Source organism: Vespa crabro, chromosome 18 (assembly GCF_910589235.1).
Source record: "Vespa crabro chromosome 18, iyVesCrab1.2, whole genome shotgun sequence".
Classification (NCBI taxonomy): domain Eukaryota; kingdom Metazoa; phylum Arthropoda; class Insecta; order Hymenoptera; family Vespidae; genus Vespa; species Vespa crabro.
The window spans coordinates 5,166,571-5,179,581 of NC_060972.1; the positions used below are offsets into that span (position 1 = coordinate 5,166,571).

A 13,011-nucleotide genomic window follows, 5' to 3' on the forward strand; every position below is an offset into this window, starting at 1 on the left:
AACTTTACGAGCTTCTCGCATCGATAATTTTTACGAGAAATAATGATGTTTGCTCCCGATCGAGCGAACAAATTTTGACGAAACAAAGCGACGCACTTTGGTCGTTCCTTTCGTCAATCAACGTCAATCGACAACTATCCTTGCATTAGTCATTAAAATGATAGAAAGTTAGAAACTCTAGATAAAGTCTGCAAAAATATCTATTATCTATTGTAATAGCGCGTGACATAAAATTTGACAAGGGTCGGAGAAATGAATGCAAGGCGCGACTTTCGTCGTCGAGTCTTATTTTTAATTTCTCGCGCGTTTCTATAACGCGTTTCTATAATGACGATTGGTAAGGAAGAAGGCCGCGTTTACCGGCCGCAACCCGTTCTGCTTCGCGTTCTTCGCTAGAAGTAGAGCCACTCGTCCATGACACCGCTTACTTTTTCGCAAATCTCTTCCTTTCCGACTAGTTTTCTCTCTTCCATTTTCTTCCCCGGCTTTCCTGGCGAGAGACGTCGGCACGTTCCCGGACATCCTCCAAAGATCCACTTTACGGCACGCGACAAGGAGTTTCCCCTGGGATCTGAATAACCGACAATCCGATTCGTTAATCCTCCTTTTTCATTTCTTTGGATATTCGATTGCCTTGCCGTATATTTCATTTCCTTATACGTACTTTCTTCCTCTCTTTACAATGGTTTATTATTAAAGATAACGATAATCGCGTCGTAGATCTGTTATATATGAAAAATGTTATATAAAAAAGGAAAAAGAAAGGAAAAAGATAAAAGTATTCTTATCATATCCTCTGATCGTTTGCCGTGCCATCGACGTACTTGTCGTCGTCGTCGTCGTCGTCGCTTCCTCGACGTCTCCTTCCTTCGAAAACTTTGTCCCCGGCGCAATTTCATTTCCGCATTGAGAATTCTCGTCGTCCGCTTCCGCTTCTAAACTGGTGTACGAGCTCTCGTTGTACAACGTCTCCGGTATCGTATCACCGTGCATTAGCCGTATTCCTGGTATTTGTCTCTTATGGACTGTCGTCTTTCCTTTAAAATCAACGATCGATCTCTCTTCTCTCTTGTCCATGAAAAATTTGTTATCGCCTATAATTTCTCGCAACGTAGGATAGGTCGCGACATCGGCCACGTTTCGATCGAACCTAAATGAAAATATTGTCCGATCATTGTCCGAGACTCCGGGGAATAATCTCTCTCTCTCTCTCTCTCTCTCTTTGCTCACCTGTCGCTCGGCAAATCGTAATAATTTGTCGATACATTCTGTAATAGAAAGGAGAATATTGTTTGGCAAAACGATGTACGATCGTAAAGGGAACAAAACGAATTTATTAACCGTATCAGTTGGCGCATTATCTTCCTCATATTCTATAGGGAATTTCTGGCTCGAGTACGAAACATCCTCCCGATATTTAAACGGATTATCAACCGTGCATTCCTTTTTTAAACGGACAGAAGCCATGTCGTTTCGCGTCATAACGGCACGCCTCTGCTGGTATTGATTTTGTAGGAAAGGTGACAAGTCGAGGCAGCTCTCATCGTTCCCGATAACCTCGCGATAACGTCGTTGATCCCGGCGACGATTTTGATACTTTCCATCTTGACCAAAACGTTTCGTACGCGATCTCGTGCTCTCTCGATACCTACAAATTGTCCATTTGTCGTTTGAATAATTCGCGTTGGAGCCACGTCCAAAGACCAACCAAGATGACCCTTCGTTCGTCGGGATTCTGCTTTTCTCGTATATGCGCCTTCTCCGTTGATTATCTTGCTCGCTTTGCGATCTTCGTCTCTTAACTTTCAATTTCCTTCCGTAATCGCTGTCGGTAGGACGAAGCGCAAATTTCAATCCATCCGCCACGAAATCGATCAAGAAGCAACAAGCCTTTCGTACGTCTAACAAAGAAATATTCTATCTATGTACATATTATGTCATGTATATATGTATATACATATACATATATATATATATATATATATATATATACAGGTATATGCATGAATATTCTTTTAAACATAAGTTCACCGCGCCTCTTTCTTTAATTATCCATCGTCTTTACTTATCGCAAATGCCCACGCGATGAACTCTTTTTTAAAATCCAGCTCTCCTTTATTTCGCTACTCACGAGAACGCGACTCGGGTACGTAATAAAGTAACACGCTGAGCAACATGATGGCGATCAAGGAAAGACGCTTGAGACGAGCGATCCAGACGAAGATGCGAAAGGTCTCATCCGAACGATCTGGAAGCCAGAAACGAGGAAGTCGAGATCGATTATTCGTCGCTTTCACTTACTGTCACCGTCAGTCCACATCTTCGCGTCGGCGCACTCCAGTCCGCCGACCAGCACGCCGAAAACGAAAGGCAGAAATTTCATAATCGGCCCGATGCTGTCGCGCCGCTATTTTCTTATTTTTCTTTTCTTTCTTTTCTTTTCTTTTCCTTATTTTTTTTTCTCGCTTAACGTGGTACGATGCGCCTCCTTTCGAACCTCATTGTGTCTCTTTTGTCCGAAGGACAAGCATTTACGAGAATACTCACCGAACGAATCGAGCTGACGTTTCTCTTCTTCGTTCCCTCGGTCTTTCGACCGATCATAAGATTCGATAGTTTTCGATCGATCCATCGATCATCATTTCCTAATCATAACCTCGTTAAAACTAACTCACATTTATTCCGATTAGGATGAAGGAGGATATGTTATTATGACTAAAGCTCGGCGAATAGAATTGAGATGAAAACTCTTTATTTAGAATTTAAATCTTCGGCTGAGATTTTTCAACAAAATACACATAGGTACGCTTTCAATTCAACAGACGACGCGTTAGGTACACATCTAATATATCTTTATTATTATGCCCCGAATACTATACAGTATAATACAAAGTAAATGCTTTATATAGTTGGAGCATTTTTGCTACAGCTTAACAAGTACTACACACACGTATTACGTATACGAGGAGGTATTTTGTACGAGTTAGCAAAAACTTTTGGAAGAGAGTGATGATTGGTCGATGTGCAGGATACATTAACAATAAGCGAAGATACACGCCACTAACTACGCGCAAGGGATATGCTATATTCTTCTATAACGTAACGTCGATTTTTCAACATCGGTGGATCGTAAGCTTATCTCTTTCTTTCTTTGCTTCCTTTTCCTTTGGTCTTCGCCGAAACGTCATAAATATTCTGCCTCGACATTAAAGATTACGTCGATACTTTGATCGCTCTTCCGAAAGGTGTTCGTACGCAAAAAAGAACGAAAAAAAAAAAAAGAAAAAAGAAGCTTTCGAGCGTGTTTAGTCTTATTACTAACTCTGCGACACATATATGGAAAGATTTACAGTGTTCGCAGTGAGACGCAACAGACATAACGAAATTGATAAAGACCTTACTGGGAAAGAAACCAAAGAGAGAAATCTAATACGGTATTATTTGTATTATTATAAAATATTGGTTAGAAATACGAGTATATGATGGATTATATTAACGCAAAGTATAGGTGGGTACACGCGAAAAAATAAAAGCCTTAGGTAGGGCCGTTGAAGCTCGACGCGACGAGCTACGATTTTTCGCTGAAAAGTCGGACAAAGACGTAGCACGTGATTTCTGACGAATCAACGACGGTCTCGCCAATGAAAAGGGCCTTCTCGCTCTCGCTCGCGACTTTTACCAATGACGTGGAAAATTAGATTGGCATAGTCGACCTTGGTAACGCACGTATCCTTCCTATTCGCACTCACTTTCGTTCGAGTATCCGTATTATAAGGACATTAGTGTCCTATAAATTCAGTTTATTTTCTTTCTTTTTTAATGGATCTCCGTCGCGTACCCGGCTACAACTCTGCAATGAATTATGATTAGATAACTTTATACAAAAATGAGGACAAGTTCGATGCGTGGGCGGACGAGAATGATAGGGGTGACAAAAAAAATTCTTTATCGTACCCGGAAGGTCTCTAAAGTAAAGGAAGAATCTTACAAAGCGCGGCGGGATAAACTTAAGGAACTCGAGAAAGTCCTAATTTCGATAACGACTTTTGTCTCTCTCTCTCTCTCTCTCTCTCTCTCTCTCTCTCTCTCTCTCTCTCTCTCTCTCTCTCTCCTCCTTTCTCTCCCATTTCCAATAACAAAACCCATTAGGATTTTTTTCGCGAAACTTGGCAGCTTTGATCCTTTCGAACGTTACTTTTATCTATCCTATTTGACACAATGGATAGGTAGGTAGGTAGGTAGGTACGTAAATCGGCAAGAAAAACGGAGCATGCTCCGGGATTGCTACGGGAATGGTACGAGAGTGCAACGAGAGTGCAACGAGAGTGCAAGAAAATTCCCTCTCAAAGGACCGTTTATCTTGGGCAACGTCTACGGACAAGAAGCGCTACTTTCTGTATACGATAGGTTAAGGATTAAAAGAAGAAGAAAAAAGAGAAGGAAAAAGAAAAGAGAGAAAAAGGAAAAAAAGAAGGAGAATAAACGTATATCGCAATAATCGTGCGAGTGAGAGTCGGTTCCTTAATCGGTTTTCTCTTACGCGGCAAAGTTACGCTTGATTTTGTCGATAGCGTTGGTAAGATGGGCCATGTCGGTATTCAGCTGTGAAAGTACTCCCTCCAACCTGTCGACCGTGTCGAGAACTTCAACGCGCTGCGTGTGTGGATTAAACCTGACCTCGAACGGCCGGCTCATGGCTGACACCTGAAACATTCGAGCGGAATGCTGTTTTGGTTCCGGCTCTTACGAAAGTCCTAACTTTAAGACTACGTAAACGAAATATGTCAATATGTAAACGCGTTTTATGTCAACATTGCATTCGAGGTACAGCATTTTTTAATTTTTCGTTCGATGACAACAACTCACCCAACGACGGAACTTTTCCTTGGCATCTTCGAAGCTCTCGGCGACAAAGTATATAGGCTGGTACTCCTGATCCTGATACTTTTGAACGGCTGTGGTCGTTGGCTCAAAAGGTCGATGCTCGCACTTGTCACTCAGAGCATGAAGCAATTCGCCGTAAGCAGACAAGAGACCTGCTCCGTAAGCCTTCACCTCTCCACCCTCCATGCAGAGTCCAAATTCGACGGTGAACCAGTAAATGGTCGAGAGTTTTTCGATTTCCTCATCAGAGGCACCGAGCGAGGCCAGACCGATCTCTTGCGAGAATTGAGCGAAACTTGGGTCGGCCAGCAGAGGCATGTGTCCTAAGAGCTCGTGAATGCAGTCTCTATAGAGAAGAAAAGGATATTGTTATTCGAAGACTATTCGAAGGCAACTCTCTCTCTCTCTCTCTCTCTCTCTCTCTCTCTCATTTTGCTTGCTTTTGACAGGGAGCTCGATAGAAGCTACAAGTTGGTCGTTTCTCAAAATCAAGGGACGAACGAGGAAAGAGAGTTCGCAACTGGGCGCAAGTGAGTTATCAGCGACATCGTATCGTTAAAAGCCTATTAGAGTTCCATTACCAGCTTAGAGAAGCGTGGTAATAACGTTACAGGACCTCCCTTCCATTCTCGTACATCTCCCTCTCTCCTTGTACATGTACACGCGCGCGCGCGCGCGCACACACACACACATATATATATACATATATGTACACACGCTACGTATCGATCGAAGCTATCGCTGTCCCGTACAAAAATAATAGCGATTGATTTTATCGAGAAACAGCAAAGACTCGATTTATACGCGTCGTCGTCGTCGTCGTCGTCGTCGTCGTCGTATCATAGGTAGAAAAGGGATACTCACGGTTCAGGCGTGTGGTACGGGCTGTTGATGTGGCGAACGTATTGCGTACTTTGGAAGACTCTAAAAGCGAGACTCGAAAGGAAATCCCTGGCGGTGAGCAGTCCAGCGGCTGGTCGCAGAGTGAATCCTGTATTCTTTTGCAGGAAATTACTGACTTCCTGTAACTGGGGTATACGATGGCTCTCGAAAATCTTTTCCTCTTGGAGCTTCTTGAAGACTCTTTGATATTCGACACAAGCGTGTTTAGGTACCAAATCGACGACGGTATTGAAGACGCGAGACCAAGTATCGTTCTCGACCTCGGTATATGGGATGGAGGGAATAGGATCGCCGTACTTGTAGGCAAAGGCTATCTCAGCGATGACCTTCCTACGAGCTCGATATTCTTTATCAGCGAAGCCAGGATGGTTCATGTCGAGATCCGGTTCGTACTTTGTCATCAAATGATTGCAATTGTCAAGATCTGAAGCATGGCGGGGGAACCACGGATCCTTGACGCTGACGGAATTGTCCATGAGCAAAGTCACGCCATCCAACGAGGAACTTTGCCTAAGATTTCGAATCAATTGAAGGAGACATTGTTTCGTCATGTCGACTTTTACCAGGACGTCGAATTGGTGACCTTCCTTTTTCGACGGTCTCGATTCTACATGAGTAACCGTACCCTTGAAATTCTCAATGGTCTTTAGGATCCTAGCCAGAGAGCTTATGCCTTCGCGCAAACGAAGCACCAGCGCGGCTTTTTGCACAACATGCTCGCTCTCCGGACTCTCGGCTATCGCTTTTGCGAGCACCACTTCCTCTTCCGTAAGTCCAGCGTCTGTCGAGAACAACGTTTCTCTCTTTTATCTTTTCCATAATTTGATATTAGAGTCGAGCAACGTTAAATAAGATTACAAAAATCGGAAAAAGAGAATAAAAATATCTTTGCGTTCTACAAAGGGTTCTATCGAGTGATTTTATCATTTCCTATCTATCAAAGGACCTTAATAGAAATTTTCTTCCTCTCCCTCTCTCTCTCCCTCTCTCTCTCTCTCTCGGTCTCTTTATCTCTGCGAGCATTCTCGAGTGACAAAGCAACGAACTATAATAATCGCGCGATTCGTAGTCCATTTCCGACAGAGCTCTCTGTCGTCAGCTGCAACGGTGGGGGTGAGTGGTTGGGAAAAAGAAGTAAAGTGGTTCTCGTTGTTAAGCGCGAACGTGCCGACTTCGCGGACAGAGATGAAAATACGAGAAGAAATAACCGTTTTATACGTTTATAGCTCTCGAATGCCGAGTGACCTCGCAAGAACGTCGCGTCGCCTTTTAAAAAGGATCTCTCTCTCTCTCTCTCTCCCTCTCCCTCTCTCTCTTTCCTCGAACGATAATACGATTCTAAATGCACGAAAGAACTTGGAAAGAGAACCGCTCGTCGAGTCAATTCACGCGAGCGAGTGTCGACGAGCCAGCACTTGACTCGACTCACTTTGGTCCGGTAAATATCCTCGACAATGACCCTCGTTTCACCCTCGTTTCACCCTCGTTTCACCCTCCATTTACCCCGACATCCTCTTTTCCGCTATTTCTTCGTTCGCTCTATCAGTCCTTCCCTCCATCGAAGCTCCATCGTGCAAATTTCGCGATAAATTGCTAATATAATATCACTCGATTTCTTTTATTCTCTTTTTACCGAAATATAACTATTGCACTTACCGTCGTCGTAATCGTCGTCGGGCTTCCCTTCGCTATCCGATGAGGCCTCCGCTTTAGCTTCTGAAAGTGAGAAACGTAACGTGCTCATGCCGACGTGCCACTGACAACATTTATTTCATTTTTTGTTTGCTTCCCTTTCTTCTTACCTCCTTCCTTGCTCGCGCATATAAGCGTCTCGCCTTGTTCCTCGTCGCTCGACGCGTCCACGTAAATCTCATCGTTTCCTTCTTGTTGCTCTTGAGTGGATAAAGGATCGGCACTAGTGTCTGTTTAACGATAAACACGACGTACGTGTCATGCAACATCGATACTATTCTATTCTACCGTATAAGCAATATAGAACGAACGGAGAAGATTGAAAGCGTACATTTAGGAAAAATCGATAAATACGTAGATTAGTAGCCTTTGGTACTTACCATTCGCTCGTTGCCGTGCCTCTTCGAGCACGCTTTGTTTAGTCTGTTTGACGACTAATGTTTCAAAACGAGCGTCGTCCACGAGCGAACGACGTCGCGCTGGATAACCATTCTGCAAGAAATAAGAAAATATTTCGAATTAAAATCATGCGTCTCGCATCGTTGATTTTTATCGAACGAGAAGAAAATCCTCGTAAAGGTTTTACGAATTGAAAAGGAATGTAGAAGAAGTTCGTCGGTGCTTTGAGACTTTTGAGAGAACTTTGTCGTCGAAAGAGAAAAGTCGTACCTAAAGTCCCGATTTCAAAGGAACGACGCGATAACAAAGAGAACCGAGAGATAACGGAAATGAATTTCCTGGCCGTCCTTCCGGCTGTTGCCGAAGGATCGGAAATGAATTAATCCTGACCGTTCTAAGTAAGAAGCTCAAAGAGGTCCCTGGCGACTAGCGAGATATCCTCTTTTCCTGAGAACTCGCGTCCCCGTTCTTCTTCAATCGACGAATATTACTCCTGATCGTATTTCCTGATCGTATTCACCGTCCATTTCCCAATTGATCAGGCATCAATTTGTGATTTTGCGCGCACAAATGATTTTTGCGACCAAATGCGATTTGAAGAAAACGTTTAACGATCGATCGATCGTCGCAAACTGGGCCAAGTAATTTATCGACTTACGCCGGCACATTAAGTTGGCATCGATAGAAGACCAGCGTGATTGTCGAAGAAGACAAACGCGCGTGCGTTCGCATTCATTTATATATATATATATATATATATATATATTTCTTCCAGCTAATAGCCAAAGCTATCTCGCGTAATCCTTTGGACGATTGAAAAATAAAAAATAGGAAAAAAAAAGAGAAAAAAAGAAAAAGAGATCGCGGAATGTCGCGTATGACCTAGAGCAATTGTACGAGCCCCGTGTTCGAGGAGGCTAAAGAAATGGCCTCGAATCGAAGCGAGTCGAGTAATCACCGACGCAACGATGCCAGACGCAAATTAATGGATTCTTTCTGAAACGGCGAATCAAATATCATATCTTGAGATAACACCTCTAGACCTGTCGCTTCGTTAAATTTCATTTACTTAAAGCTAAAAAATTAATATCTCACGAGGACTCGATAAGACGTGCCATCCTCGAGATCATAATCGGGCAAAGCGATCAAAGCGATATCCCGCGATAATGTATACCTCCGGAGAGTATAAAAACTGGCCAGCTCAAGGTGAGATGAGATCGAGAAGCGCGAAAAAAGAGCAAAATCGCGAGAGAGCTAGATCGTGGTGACAAGTTGCGCGATCGTTATGCATAATGTATCTCGAACGTCGCCATTCGCACGGATTGATTTTTTTTTCCTTTCCAGAGCCGATATCCCTCGCGGAGAGAGAGAGAGAGAGAGAGCAGAGGAGATCGACGAAAGGAATCCAACGATCGCGCCCGCGCTCGCGAGAACCGCTATTCAAATACAGCCAATTAGCAGTCTCGAATAATTAACATGCCGATGAAGGTGTGCACGAAGGTGTGCTCGTAAACGTTTTAATGTCCATGTCCGGTATTATACTCCAATTTTTTTTCTATCATCTATCCTCGGCTCGCTTGACGTTTCAACGCGAGACCTTCCCTCTCTCTCTCTCTCTCTGTCATGCACACACAAACCAACATCGAGCAATAACGTTAAACGCATAAAGGAATAACGTTACAGTAAGGAGCAACGTTCAGTGTTTATCTCTTCGCTATTTTACAGTCCCTCTCTCCTTTATTCTCATATTTATGATATATATATATATATATTCTTAATTATCATGCGTTAAACGAGACCGAACGATTTTGCAATAAGGTATACCAAATGATCGCTGAATCGTGAAAAGAGAGAGAGAGAGAGAGAGAGAGAGAGAGAGAGAGAGAAAAGAAACAACAAAACCGATATCTCCGAGCTGCGTACATCGCGTACTATCGCGACATTTCGATGGTAAAGATACATCGAGATCTCGATTGTAAGGAGCCAAGGTCATATCTTCGCGCACCCTAGCTTCTACCGGACACAATCCGATCGTAGCCCGATTCTACACGATCCGATCGGGTGGCCAGATATGGGCGCGTGCAAGTTCCGTTCGAATGAGTCACGGGTCCACCACCGTTCATGTCTCGTTATCGATAGTGCTGCTGGTGGTACGGTAGAGACCGATAGATCGCTAAAAAAAACACGAGTTTCTCGAGTTTCGTTCGTGATCAAGCTCGTAACGATGTTAAAACCACAGGCAGTTAGGTTGCACATGAAATGCACGTACATGTAGGTGATTCGCACCTATCTGCCACTCAAGGTTCATGTAATGACTAAACACGCGAGTATTAACGAGAATGCATGATCTACGAACGAAAAGGACGTCGAGTCGTATCCGTCAAAGAGATGCTACAATCGCGTCTACAATCGCGTCTACGTTCGCCTCTGCGATCGCTAATCGTTCCTTTCCTTTCCGACGCATTCATTCTTCCAACGATCGTTCCTATTATTTTCCCATTTCCTCTATGCTTACTTTCCTCTTGCTTACTTTTCTTGTACTTTTTCAATTCATGCAAATTTATGCGACGACGGATCTGGTCGTCGAACCAGATCGATCGATCCGACCGATCTATGTGGATATAAATAATTAAATAAATAAATATATATACATACATACATATATATATATATATATATATATATATATATATATATATATATATATATATGGAGGAAAAAATCTTTCTATTCTTTCTATTCTTTCCTCCGTCCGACACAACTTGTTCCCTTTAAACGACCAATTGTACAATTACATCAATAATAATGGAAGGAGTTACATGGATTGTCTTGGTTTTCTTTTTTCTTTCTTTTTCTCGAAAGAAGGAACGGGGGAGAGAGAGAGGAGTCGCGAATATCATAATTAATAATACGTGTTCACAAGTAGAAAATTATATATGAATGTAGAATCGAAGTTTCCTCGTAAGCAAAGTACTTATGGCTTTACGTAATTCATCCAGGCATCGATAAAATCTTTTTAAAGTCGAAAAAAATTGGTTGCCGATCGAGTAAACTCACTCGGACGGACACATTAGTAGTTACGGTTTATTTACGGTTTGGTTAGTCATCGACGAAACGATTTCCCATTTGCAATACGACTTTAAATAGACATAACGCCGAGATAATCCTTTCATGAGGAATAACGAAATCAAGAGAAAGAAGGAAAAGAAACGTAGGAATCGTCTCGCTCGTATCGCTTATCGGGCTCGTCAACGGTCATTACGCGTCGAACGCTAACGGACGCAATTTGTTTGCGTCAATGACGAGACCTTTGTAAAGATAATATCGAAATACGGTAAAAGGAAACGGTTTGCAAGTTTTATCTCCTTTTGCCTTGTTCCACGTAGCTACCTAGGTGTGTATATGTATATATATATATATATATATATATATATATGTATATATATATATATATATACATACATACATGTACACAGGCGCATTGGAAAGAGACGATGGTGTTTTTTCATGACGGACCTATGCGGGAATTTCACTTGCGTTGACGGCGAACACGAGACGCGAAGAAAAAGCGGGATACGTAAATATAAAGGAAATAAACGCTCAAAGAGGCATCTCTCACGCAATTATTCGTTGGTTCTTGCGAAAGTTACCGAGACACAAGCGCAAAAGTCACGTATATTTGCAAAGCTAACGTTACGTAGGATCCACTCGCATTCAATGAGAATGCAACGCGCGACCGAATTTACGCGCATTGAAATCTCCAAACTAACCGCTACGAGGGATCGTTTCGGCTTACAGCGACCGTTTCTTTCTAACGCGATTAATCGACTTTTACTCGATATTTCCTGAATATTTCACATTCTATTTTCTTCAACCTTTAACATCCAATACCATCGTATCTACGAAAAAAGATGTAGGTAACTTACCTCGATGCTGTAAGACTTTTTAATGGCGAAGAGTTCGCGGTTTTTTTGAGCTGCTGCGACGGCCATTGCTTCCTTCAAACTCTCTCCTCTTTTATTCTTCGGAAAGCTTTGAATTTGTCTGCCCCTTTTTTCTTTCCCTTCGTGTCGTCGTCGTACGCGTGGCCTGACGTAGATATTAGCCCTCGCGAAGCAGTAAACTGCAAGAGTCGTTTGAAACTCGTCGAAACTTTCTGCTTCTTCGAGAGCGTAGCGTTTCCCTCACTGCCTACAAAATGGCAAAGAGGATGTCGTGCTGGACCTGGAGGAACTTCAAAATGATGATTCCTTTTCTCTCTTTCTCTCACCCTCTCGCTTTTTATTCAATTACTACGTTATCGAGCTAAATAACGTGGGAAATGTTTATTCTCGAAACGAATGAATAAAATGCTTCTAACGTTGTCCTCCTTCAGCCTCGATATCCGTAATGCCTCCTTGTATTTTAGGACTCGACGAAAAGGACGAGCAGACACGAAAAAGATGAGACAGCGTGTGTCTCCGTTTCTATTTCGTAAAGTCCTCTTTGGACGAAGCGTACGAGCGAATGCGTCTACGGGGCGGATTGCCGCGGCATATAAACGTTGCCTCCCTTCACCGCGCCAGCTAATACCGGGGTCAGGGGTGCCCCCACCTCACCCCACCACGAGGTTTCGGGTGGTCCATCGACTACAGTCTCGCAGTCGCCGCCGACGCCGCCGCCACCACCACCACCACCACCACCACCACCACCACCACCTACTCCACGCTCCGGCGCATCGCGTTCCTCCTCCCAAACCTCTCTCTCTCTCTTTCTCTCCCCCCCTTTCCTCTCGTCCTTCTAATGCGCGTACTTTCCATCGCCCTCTCCCCATCCCATGGGACTCTCCGTGACAATCGTCACTTTTTCACCAATTCGCCATCTCTTTCCGAGTAAAAGAAAATCGATTCCAAACCCGATAGCGCGTAGGTTCATTATTTCTTTATCTTTATTCGGCCGAGATTACCTACATACCTCGGTAGGTAAGTAATTATTATCCGTATAAGGAAGAAGGCAAACACAATGTCGATCATTTTGCACGTCTGTTCGATATTAGATAAAAAAAAAGTACTGCTTCTATCTCGTACCAAGGATCAAAACGAATTATTCTTTTCCTCCATTCGCGAGCTATTTGCCCGAGAAAATGTCATATAC

General features: G+C 43.2%; 2 protein-coding genes across 4 annotated transcripts; both read right to left on the minus strand.

Moving 5' to 3' along the window:
• Positions 1 to 199: 199 nt before the first annotated feature.
• On the minus strand, positions 200 to 2,224 carry LOC124430319. 2 transcript variants are annotated; one of them, XM_046976687.1, is made up of 4 exons: positions 2,132 to 2,224; positions 1,342 to 1,901; positions 1,231 to 1,268; positions 200 to 1,150 (listed from the first exon to the last, which is right to left on the minus strand). In XM_046976687.1, exons 1-4 carry the CDS (start codon positions 2,175 to 2,177, stop codon positions 742 to 744), a joined length of 1,053 nt encoding a protein of 350 aa, XP_046832643.1. In that variant the 5' UTR covers positions 2,178 to 2,224; the 3' UTR covers positions 200 to 741. The 2 variants fall into 2 exon arrangements, with proteins under 2 accessions (XP_046832643.1, XP_046832642.1); XM_046976686.1 differs by having other exon boundaries at positions 200 to 1,901.
• Positions 2,225 to 4,089: 1,865 nt separating this feature from the next.
• LOC124430347 (tyrosine 3-monooxygenase) lies at positions 4,090 to 12,410 on the minus strand. Of its 2 annotated transcripts, XM_046976759.1 has the most exons (8): positions 12,149 to 12,410; positions 11,805 to 12,069; positions 7,860 to 7,971; positions 7,590 to 7,709; positions 7,444 to 7,503; positions 5,749 to 6,568; positions 4,867 to 5,230; positions 4,090 to 4,704 (listed from the first exon to the last, which is right to left on the minus strand). In XM_046976759.1, the coding sequence occupies exons 2-8, from the start codon at positions 11,868 to 11,870 to the stop codon at positions 4,537 to 4,539; spliced, it is 1,710 nt and encodes a 569-aa protein (XP_046832715.1). In that variant the 5' UTR covers positions 11,871 to 12,069; positions 12,149 to 12,410; the 3' UTR covers positions 4,090 to 4,536. The 2 variants fall into 2 exon arrangements, with proteins under 2 accessions (XP_046832715.1, XP_046832716.1); XM_046976760.1 differs by lacking the exons at positions 7,444 to 7,503; positions 7,590 to 7,709 and having other exon boundaries at positions 11,805 to 12,410.
• Positions 12,411 to 13,011: the final 601 nt, after the last annotated feature.

Excerpts from the sequence above, each read along its gene's own strand:
- LOC124430319 (XM_046976686.1), bottom strand. The coding sequence starts at position 2,177 with ATGTTGCTCAGCGTGTTACTTTATTACGTACCCGAGTCGCGTTCTC. Across the intron at positions 1,902-2,131 it reads CGTACCCGAGTCGCGTTCTC|ACGTACGAAAGGCTTGTTGC; the intron begins GTGAGTAGCGAA and ends TTTCTTTGTTAG.
- LOC124430347 (XM_046976759.1), bottom strand. The coding sequence starts at position 11,870 with ATGGCCGTCGCAGCAGCTCAAAAAAACCGCGAACTCTTCGCCATTAAA. Across the intron at positions 7,710-7,859 it reads GGCACGGCAACGAGCGAATG|ACACTAGTGCCGATCCTTTA; the intron begins GTAAGTACCAAA and ends ATCGTTAAACAG. Across the intron at positions 5,231-5,748 it reads CCGTACCACACGCCTGAACC|AGACTGCATTCACGAGCTCT; the intron begins GTGAGTATCCCT and ends TCTTCTCTATAG.